The sequence below is a fragment of the Syngnathus typhle genome, linkage group LG13 (genome assembly GCF_033458585.1).
Source record: "Syngnathus typhle isolate RoL2023-S1 ecotype Sweden linkage group LG13, RoL_Styp_1.0, whole genome shotgun sequence".
Classification (NCBI taxonomy): Eukaryota; Metazoa; Chordata; class Actinopteri; order Syngnathiformes; family Syngnathidae; genus Syngnathus; species Syngnathus typhle.
Window position 1 is genome coordinate 11,820,248 of NC_083750.1, and position 10,549 is coordinate 11,830,796.

The 10,549-nt window shown below is 47.1% G+C and overlaps 1 protein-coding gene across 5 annotated transcripts; it reads right to left on the minus strand.

Moving 5' to 3' along the window:
* Positions 1-1,616: 1,616 nt before the first annotated feature.
* LOC133165425 (rab effector MyRIP-like) lies at positions 1,617-10,539 on the minus strand. Of its 5 annotated transcripts, none has more exons than XM_061295073.1 (18): positions 10,311-10,539; positions 9,879-9,958; positions 9,692-9,748; positions 9,195-9,371; positions 8,394-8,615; positions 7,988-8,124; positions 7,457-7,537; positions 7,203-7,300; positions 6,988-7,068; positions 6,776-6,904; positions 6,585-6,702; positions 6,013-6,491; positions 3,517-5,880; positions 3,230-3,409; positions 2,935-3,096; positions 2,748-2,846; positions 2,587-2,647; positions 1,617-2,443 (listed from the first exon to the last, which is right to left on the minus strand). In XM_061295073.1, exons 4-18 carry the CDS (start codon positions 9,302-9,304, stop codon positions 2,427-2,429), a joined length of 4,338 nt encoding a protein of 1,445 aa, XP_061151057.1. In that variant the 5' UTR covers positions 9,305-9,371; positions 9,692-9,748; positions 9,879-9,958; positions 10,311-10,539; the 3' UTR covers positions 1,617-2,426. The 5 variants fall into 5 exon arrangements, with proteins under 5 accessions (XP_061151057.1, XP_061151055.1, XP_061151056.1 ...); XM_061295071.1 differs by having other exon boundaries at positions 9,621-9,748; XM_061295072.1 differs by having other exon boundaries at positions 9,468-9,748.
* Positions 10,540-10,549: the final 10 nt, after the last annotated feature.

Sequence of the window (10,549 nt, forward strand, 5' to 3'; positions counted from 1 at the left end):
CAAAGCTTGACACCTGTGACCTTTGACCATGATTTGTCCCTAATAAAGTGGGCTGGTATTAGGTACACTTGAAAATGGCGGTGTACCTAATGGAGTGTCCGTGTGATTCCCTCGTTAAGTGCACCTGCGGGAAAACTTTTAGCTCCAGCAGAACGTGAAAGTGGCTAAAAGTTTTCACGCAGGTGCACTTAACGAGGGTAACTTGCAAAACATATTGGAACGCGGCCCCAAGGACTAGAGCTTGACACCTGTGACCTTTGACCATGATACGTCCCTAATAAAGTGGCCTGTTATTAGGTACACTTGAAAATGGCGGTGTACCTAATGGAGTGTCCGTGTGATTCCCTCGTTAAGTGCACCTGCGTGAAAACTTTTAGCTCCTGCAGAACGTGAAAGTGGCTAAAAGTTTTCCCGCAGGTGCACTTAACGAGGTAATCACACAGACACTCCATTAGGTACACCGCTATTTTCAAGTGTACCTAATAACAGGCCACTTTATTAGGGAAATATCATGGTCAAAAGTTACAGGTGTCAAGCGCTGGTCCTTGGGGCCGCGTTCCAATATGTTTCCCAAGTGACCCTCGTTAAGCGCACCTGCGTGAAAACTTTTAGCCACTTTCACGTTCTGCAGGAGCTAAAAGTTTTCCCGCAGGTGCACTTAACGAGGGAATCACACGGACACTCCATTAGGTACACCGCCATTTTCAAGTGGTCCTAATAACAACCCACTTTATTAGGGACGTATCATGGTCAAAGGTCACAGGTGTCAAGCTTTAGTCCTTGGGGCCGCGTTCCAATATGTTTTGCATGTTACCCTCGTTAAGTGCACCTGCGTGAAAACTTTTAGCCACTTTCACGTTCTGCAGGAGCTAAAAGTTTTCCCGCAGGTGCACTTAACGAGGGAATCACACGGACACTCCATTAGGTACACCGCCATTTTCAAGTGTACCTAATAACAGACCACTTTATTAGGGACGTATCTTGGTCAAAGGTCACAGGTGTCAAGCTCTAGTCCTTGGGGCCGCGTTCCAATATGTTTTGCAAGTGACCCTCGTTAAGCGCACCTGCGTGAAAACTTTTAGCCACTTTCACGTTCTCCAGGAGCTAAAAGTTTTCCCGCAGGTGCACTTAACGAGGGAATCACACGGACACTCCATTAGGTACACCGCCATTTTCAAGTGTACCTAATACCAGCCCACTTTATTAAGGATGCGTCATGGTCAAAGGTCACAGGTGTCAAGCTCGAGTCCTCAGGGCCGCGTTTCAATGTGTTTTGCAAGTTAGCAAGTAAGTTTGCTCTGCCTACTTGGGGGCGGGGCTACCTTATGTATTTACACATAAATACTTGCATTTGTTTGCATATGCATACAATGCGAGGTTCCAATTCTAAAAGCATAAGTGTATGCTCACGCCTAGGATCGAACCAGACTCTACCGTACCAGAGTCCGTGTCACTAACCAGTAGGCTATCTCAACCTAGTCTTCATTGGTAGCAGTGAGCATTCCTGGGCTTATCAGTTCACTCAAAAGCGTAATGTACATTGTCATATAGAGCAGTTAACCAACTGTCAGTTTGTTTTAATTGGCGAATATAAAAACAAGGAATAAAACACCAGACAAGTTTTAACAAATTTTTATTTAAACAGTTGATTTCAAACCATCAATCTAATGTGAAATTGCAACACGTTCACTGACTGATCCGCTGATGCACGAATGGGAAGGAAGGCAGTTGAGCCCTTGACTCGTTCGCGAACGGGAAAGTCAGGATTCGTTCCCTCACTGATCCGTTCTGGCGAGGAACTGGAAATCACTCACTTACTCGTTTACTCACAGATCCGTCCAGTTGTTGAACGGGAAATGCAAGAACCCCAGGAAGAGTAGCGTTGGCATGGCCATAGCTAATAGGGATCCTAAATTAAACAAACAATTCACGACTCGTTCGTGAACAGGAAGTTACGTCATTTTCTTCTTCGTTTTGTCTTCCAGTGAAGTGGCACCAGCTTTCATGCGCATTACTGACACCTACTGGTTGAAGTCATATGAACTGATAAAAGGAATTCGTTCACTCTTTCACTGAAAAGATCCGGTCTTTTGAACGAGCCAACACGAGCAGACAACACAGACAGAACAGCTGATAAAAAGTGCAGTGGAAAAATATTGAACAGATATTATAATAATATAATATATAGATAATATTGAACTTTATTATCATTATTTTTTGTTTTCTCTAATGTTAATAACATGGAGGAGGTGCGCAAAATGCTTTCTTCTCTCTAAGGGGGGCATCACAGAAAATAATTGAGAAGCACTGCACTACTGTAAAAGTGTTTAAAGTAATTTGCTAGATTTTCTAGTTTTTTCTTTCAAGTGAACAACAAACAGTAGGCAAGAGTAAAGAAGGCACTGCAGAACATCTTGCTCCTGAAATCAGCTTTTGTTGTCCTCTGAAACACAATGACATGAAACAATAGGAATCATCCATATCGATTTCCCCCCCCCTGTTCTCCATACAAACGATTCTGGTATAAATCTTCCCCACCTTGGTGAAGTATATGAGGTTGCGTAGTGTGACGTGAGTCGCACTTACCCGTGCGCGGAAGCGCCGGCAGTCGTCGTCTCAGCTGTCGAGATGAGCTCAGCGTGAGAGGCTGCAGAGACAACGTTGTCTTTTGTGAGGCCAATGACATCATGTGGGTCAGGTCGCATCACACGCACATGTGATGAGTCCAAATGCGCAACAGTGCTTACCATGACCGGGACCGTCCTAGCCTTGGCGGAGCGGGACTGCGGGTCCACATCCAGACCGGCGCTCTTCAACGCTGCGATCCTCGCCGAGATGTCGCTGATCTGCGACAAACAATAATGAAGGATTGCGGTGCATCTACTTATTTTGCTTTTTTTACATTTGAGTGTCTTGAGGTCTACAAATACTCACCTGTAGTTCCGACTGTTGAACCCGGGTGGCGGCTGACGCAACTTGCTCCTCCAGGAAAACCAGCTCCGTGTCAGATGTGCTGCTGGAGATGCCCCTGGCGCGCTCCTCCAGCTCGCCAAGCTCAGCCTCCACCTCGTAGACCGAGCCCGCCGCCACGTACACCTGCAGTTGTTCACCACTTTGTTCTTTAAACCAGACTAGCAAGCATTTACATGTGTTCTGTTCACATCATTCAATGATTGAGTGCAAATAAAAACACAGATCTTATTTTGCCAGCTCTGCAACTACTGCCTACTTTCTCTTCCAGTGCAAAGAGCTGCTGATCCAGTTTCTTGGGGTCAGCGTCGGCAGGCAAAGCAGGGGCAAAAGACCGGCAGCCCTCCCGGCCCTCCACACCCTGAAGTAGCTCCTCTGTGGCATTCAGAACCTTCAGGACCTCCGTTGTGATGCTGCACAGGGATGCTGCTGAGTACCTCTAGGAACATATGCAGACGCCAGTTACAAGAAGGAACGGAAGCTAAAAGGATCATTTTTGACTACAATGCGGCCCGGCAAAAAAATGTCATTTATGGTCATTTTTACCTTTCTGATCTCCTCCGGCAACAGCCCATCATCCATGGCGGCCACGTTTCCTCTTCCATCCTCGTCATCTTTGGCCGCCACCACTAGTTCCTGTTGTCCACCAGGCGGACAACTGAACAAAAGATCATCACTTTTGTGTGTTTCTGTGGGTTCCCCTATAATTTGCTTCTCTGCGAGGTCTTCCCAGACCTGATTTGCAACTTCTTTCTCAGTTGTCTTGATACTCTCATCTTTCTCGGCTACCACATCCTCTTTCATCTCATCATCCGTCTCCTTGATTGTCTTCAGATCCTTGTTCCCGTCTGAATTTGCGTGCTCTGTCAGACCCTCGGCTACCTTGTTTAACTTTCCAGCCTCATTCCTGTTGTCATTTGTCTGCGTGTGCTCTTTGGGATCTTCAGATGCCTTCTTCCAGTCCTTGCCTATCTTTGCTTCAACTTCCCTCTCCTCCCCTTCCTTTGCATTCTTGATCTTGTCTATCATTGAGTCCTCTTCCTTCTCACCATCTGTTGTCTTGTTGCTCTCCAGGCCCTCATCTGCCTTGCTCCAGTCCTTGTCTGACTTTGAGGCATCTTTTGTCTCATCTGCCTTGGCGTTTCTGTTCCCATTCTCACCTGTCTTATCATCGTCTGTCTCCTGGTCAGTGTTTATGTTCCCGTCGTCGTCTGTGTTTCCAAGTTTGTTCTGTTCCTTTTCGGTCTTCTCATCTTCTTTCCTCTCATCAGTGGTCTTTGTATCCTCGTGACTTGTTTTGTCTTTCTTTATGTCATCCTTTCTTTCCTTATTGGTCATTGTGTTGTTGTCGTGGTCCTTTGTCGTGTTTTGCTCCTTCTCGTTCTTCTCCTCGGTCTGCGTGTCCAGTTCTGTGTTCTCACTTGTCTTTGTTTCCTCTTTCATCACATGGCTCGTCTCCTCGTCCATCTTTCCGTTCATGCTCCCGCCCTCGTCTGTCTTTGCGTCTTCATTGCTTTCCTCGTTTGTCATGGTGTCAATTGTCCTCTCTTTCTCATTCTTTTCATCCTTGTTCCAGTTCTCTTGCTCTGTCCTCACATTTTCTGACTTTGCATCTTGGTTAATGTCCTGGTCTGTCGGTGTGTCCTCTTTCGGATCTCCAATTGCCTCGTTGCCGTCCTTGTCTATGTTCACATTCTGGCCCCGGTTCTTGTCTGTCTTTTCGTCCTCTTTCTTCTCATTAACTAGATTCTCATCTGTCTTTACGTTCTCATCGCTGTCCTCATCCATTTTTGAGTCCACATGCTTCTCATTGTCTGTCTTTGCGTCCTTATTCCTGTTCTGGTCTGTCTTTTCATCCTCATCATCTGTCCTTATATGCTGATTCTGCTCCGCGTCCTTCCTTTCCACGTTTGCCACCGTCTCATCTTTCCTCTCTTCTTCAGTCTCCGCACCCTTCACGTCAGTCTTCTCTTCAGACTTGGCGTGTTCCTGCAAATCTTGCAGCGTCAATGTCAACATGCTGGTGATGATTTTGTCAAAGTCAACATCTTCCTCCTCGCTCTCCCACTTCCCAATGCTGTCCCTCCGGACGTCTTTGTCTTCCACTGCTGCATCTGAAAGCTCTTCACTCATTGCTTCATCTGCAGGTTTCTCTCTCAGGTTTTCCCGCCATAGTTCCTCGTCCTCGCCAACACGATCTAGCTCGTCCTCGGTGGAGGAGAACTGCGAGGCACTGACTAGACTGGCCAAGTGGCGCACCTGAGAGGCCTGCGCCGCCTTATCCTCCTGCAGCTTCCACAGCGTCTCCTCATGAGCGGCCTCCTCGCGGTCCAGCTCGTCCTCGGTGGATGAAAACTGAGTGACGGCCGCTTGATTGGCCAAGCGGCATAGTTTCACCTCCAGCGGCTCTTCTTCCTCCTCCTCTTCCTTGTTTTCCTCCTCATCCGTGAGACGGTCAAGCTCCTCCTCTGTGGAGGACAACATTGTGGCTCGGACTTCCTTCTCCAGTTGGCTGAGCTGGTGTGCGAGTCCTTTGGTCTCTTCCTGACCATCGCTCCATCGGTCCTCCTCACTTCTTCCCGCTCGGTCAAGTTCATCGTCGGTGGACGAGAAGTACGCCAGTCTGGACTTTGCCACCAGCTTGTACAACCTAGATTTGATCTCCTCCTCTTCCTCCCCCTCTACTTTCTCATCCTCTGCTTTGCCTTTCCCCAAGTCTATGTTGTCATCATCATCATCTTGGCTTCTCATCTCGTTCCCCTGCGCGTCATCGTCATCGCTGACTATGGGCTTGGAGACGTTTTCCTGCTCGACTTGATTGACTTCAGGAGTCACGGCATCAGGTGTCAAAGTGTCAGGGGTGTCGGCGTCGGATGGAGAACAGGAATGGACATCTTTCCTGTTATAATCCTGTCAACGGGAAGAAGGTTGGAGGCACTGACAACTATTGTCAATTTTATGCGGTCAACGCTAAGTTGGTAGGTTAGTGCAGTGAATTGACAACTGGATTGTGTTAACAGAAAAGTGATGAGCTCATCTTACCATGAGAAGAGGTCCAGATAATGTGGCTCTTCTTTTGCTTCTTCTCTTTTTTCGCGATCTCTTAGCTTTTCCAGATACCGCTTCACTCGCATCCGCAGCGGCATTCTCTTTGAAGGTGATGTCGATGATGCTGGTCCTTTTAGACGATGGCCGTCTGTCCTCCGTCAGCGGCCTCTTAACGAGAGCCACCGGAGACATTGAAATCTTCCCCTCGGAGTCTGACCGAGCATCCCGACGAACTTTGGAAGCCGTCAACTTCCTGTGGAACCCCTGGAGTATAGCTCCCCAGGAGGAGTCTAACTCAGGTTTGCCCTCGTTGTCAGAATCCATGCCCTCGTAAGCGGACACCGCTCCGGACTCTCTCTCCAAGGCGCTGTAGACGAGACTCTTCCTCTTGGCCAGCAGGCTCGGCCGCGACAGCTGAGCGCTCTGCAGGGCGATCCAGTTGCCGTCTGGACTCTTCAACACAGAGGGCATCCCTCCATGTGGAGACAATGTTAGCAAAGTAATCAATTGTTAATTATTGATGTGATTCTCCCTCTGTGTGTCATTTAAAAATAAATGTGATGTACCAGCGTTTTCCAAACGCTCAACACTGGTCCAAGGAGACACGACAGATCCTCCTCCCTTAGGTGATGTCTGACGAGCGTCTCGGTTGTTGTCAATCAGTGAGAAGGCAGACTGTGACCTCTGTAAATCAGAACAAAACAAAAACGTTGTGGGGGGGACAGCGTTTTTTTTTTCATTTTTCTAAATCACTCACCCAGAGGCCTTTGAGGTGTTTAAAGCTTCCGCCAACCTGGTCGCCACGGCGGTGGACGTTGGGCTCCAGCGATCCTTCTTGCTCGTCCTCGTGCTCCATGTCAGGCAAGATCTTCCTCTTGGAAATGATCTTCCACGCGCAATTAGAACGTCAGCTAGCATGAGGTTATAGCCTTGCGGCGCACACCATGATCTGATCCCACTCCATCTTACTTTTTGCATGATTGTTTTGGCCAGCTCCTGAATGAGCTCTCCTCTGTGCTGACGAAGGTAATGGGATTCATTCTGATTCTCCTGATTACACAAAAAAAAAACATAAGCTGATCATCTCAGGAAAAAAGCTCGTGACTGAAACAGATTAGCGTATAAACGGGAGCATGTTTGCAATCGGTAGTACGCGCTGGTTGAAAATGGTGAGCAACGATGACCTGACTGGTAGCATCAATCTCTGCGTTGGAAATGGCCTCATCTATGGCCTCCTCCGCCACCCGGAAGGCCACAGTGAGCGTCTCTGCCATGCTGTGCTCTGAACACCGACACAAAAAAAACAAATCCGATCGTCCTGTTAGCAGAATGAACCTCTTCATATTTGGTCCAATTGGTAAACTAATTGGCTGTTTTGGTGTGATATTGCAGTGAACAATCAAGTGTGAAATGAGTGCATTAGCAGTGTTGCTGAAACCTTTAGTTTGTCTGTAGAAGGTGGTGTCACTGTCACAGACGCTGCCTTCATTGCAGATGCTCTCCTCGTAGGTACTCGCCTCTGCAGAACACACTTGTTCAAACTTTGACAAATTGAAAAGGAATTTTCGGAGCTGCCTCAGAGGGGGTGCGATGGGGTTCTAATAGAGACAGCTTTGAGCTCTGACCACGTCATGCAACAATGCGGCCGTTTGTGCTTATGTAAGTGCATTAGCGCTCGGTCGGCCTTGTGTGCGGTATTACCGCTCGCCGGGTCACGACAGAACAACGGGTCACTCCCAATCATGTTTGGAGAGGGAGGAGGTTTCACACAATAAACCACACACACATGATGGTGATATTGCTTCATGTCACTTACAGAGCTGAACAATTTTCAAAAATCATTTCATTGCAATTTTAAAACCAATCTGCCAGCGCTTCCAGTAAGCCGAAAAAGTTATGAGAGTTTAATCCCTACTACTCCTGCCCGCATGAAAACAAGCATTCGCACCGGAGGCCGGTAGAGGCGTACCTGTGAGCTCGGAAACTGGACTGTGCTCAGCCAAGTGTCTCCTGTAGATGGTCTTCAGCACTTTGGCGCTGCCGAAGCGTTTGAAGCGTCCTTTCACGTGCGTGTAGAACCAATCCAATGACTGTTTCTTTAACAACCTAAAAAAACACACCAGCGGGTTCACCAAAGATTCTCCAAGTCCACTAGATACTTCAAAAGTTACGTGTGTGTGTGTGTGTGTGTGTGCGTGTAGCACTTGTAACTCAAATTTGCACTTCCAAGTCGCAGCAAAAAAATAAATCATCTATATCTTTATGCACCATTGTTTTTCCAACTGACATTAATTCTAAGGCCAAAGATGGTATTAATATGCGCTGAGGTCACACAAGCAGGCCAGGCACGCATACGCACACTTCCGATGGCTTACCTGCTCTTCTGGCAGGCGCAGCAGAGCCAGGCTTTGTCAGGTTTGCTGTAAAGCCTGCAGGCCTTGCACACGTTGTACAGGCAGTCACGACACTGCCGCTTGGGGTTGATCACGAAGCTGAAGGGGGTGCAGCAGCGGATGCAGCAGCGCTGGTTGAAGAAGCGCTGGCGTGACAGCAGCAGGCAGCGACTGCCCTCCTCGTCCAGCGCCTGCTTCAGTTCACTGGCAGGGAGGATTTGGAAGTGAAATAGATTTTGGCGTGCCAGAAAGGAGAGCAGTGCTCAAGTTCAAATTGCAACGCAATTGATGTGACACAACTCAGCCAATCGAGCGGGCTTACTCAAAGCAGTTTTGCAAGAGAAGTTAAAGCTGCACTGTGTCAGAGAGCCGTGAGGGGGCAGCCATTGTTAAAGGGTTCTTGGACATGTGCAATTTGGCAGTGATGAGGAAACGGCATGAAAGGGCCATGGCTTCCTGTTTGCGGTTTGGAGCGTCTGTCCTAATCTTTACAAGGCCTGGAATGAAAATGGGGCCCTAGATTTAGATTGATCTTTAGACTATACTTCAATTAGGATTGTTTCGTAATCCTCTTGGGCGCACCACATTGCAGGGGAAAAAAGGGGCGGGGAGAGGTAGCATGGGAAAAAAACAACAACCAAGTATCAAAAGAAAACATGGAAAAATGTGTCTTTTAGAAATGAAATCTCTCACAAATGGGAAGAAAATGTGACTTGATCATTAGCAATGTTTTTTTGACTGAATAGTGCTCCTGCCATATGGCAAGAAGCGTGGTGTGCTCACCTGAGTCGCTCCTCCTCTTTCTTGCGCAGCCTCATATCGCGCTGAACCACCTGCAGCACGTGCTCGGCCTCATTGTCGCTCAGGCCGGACAAATCCAACTTGCGGCCCATCGCTGACACGTTCGCTCAGCCCGCCCTCGTCATGTCAACAAGGAGAGGATGTGCAAAGAAAAAAGACCTGGGAAGAAAAATAAAATCTTATGTTGGAAAAGTCTTTCTTTAATTTGCTTGTAAATCAATCTCAATATAAAAATAAAAACTAAGTCATCTTAACGAAGTTAATGCGCTCATGTCCAGCTCCGTCCACGAGGCTCGCTGCATGTCCAACTTGCATTTGATCTCTCAACACACTCGATTAAAATGATCAGGGTGAGCTGATGTGGCTCGATATTATTAGCCCAGCAAACCAAAATGTGTATGGACTTACCCAGTTGCTGGTCAGAAGAGAGAAAAATACAAATGTTTTTCACATGCATGCAAAGGACAAGTCATGAGCACCTAGGAGAAAGTCCAGCAGCACAGTACGAGTTCAGGACCGCCCTGCTTCTCTAATCCCTTTTCAGAAAAAAAGAAAAGAAAATGAGGATAAGCTTCCTCCACGTTAATCACTTACACAATAAACTAGCAGGAATGAGCTGACGTAAACTACGACGCCACATAAATCTTAGAAGACAATAGTCCTTACGTAACCACGCGTTTGTTTTGTCTGGTTGCCTTCCCCACTCACCAACTGGTGCTAATGAAGTGCTGGCTATTGGAGAAGGGCTAGAAGACACAAATAATTATGCTGGAGATGAGTGTTTGTTGGTTTTGGGAGCTTTTTATAAGAAATTTGGGGGCGGCCCAGTGGGCCCACATCACTTGACGTATGGGGTCAAAGACTTGTGGATACAGCTCAAGGCCACGCACACAATGAGGCAGAAATAAATAATGAGGACAAAAATCGGATTGACACAAATTTCCTCTGACTGCATGAGGAAGAATTCACAACTATTGGATTGTGAAAATTTGAATCAAAACACATTAAGCCTAATAAATGAATAGACATTAATAAATACTCCACCAAAAAGTAACTGAAATGCAAAAATATTCAAAGACAATCGTGACTGCATATCACCATTCATCACGTGACTCCGTCTTTGAGGTTACCAGAAAGGGCTCCTTAAAGAAATAAGAAAAAAAATAATTAAAACACACAATACTGAACACAAACAAGTCTTCTGTTTACATGTCGATCCTATCATGCCGACTTTCAAATCTAACTTGTGTAAACAGGCGGCGGCCTATTAGGCATCTCGAGGGGAGACGCCATTTTAGGTAAATAAATACAACGCTTCCAATTTGCTGATGCGTGGC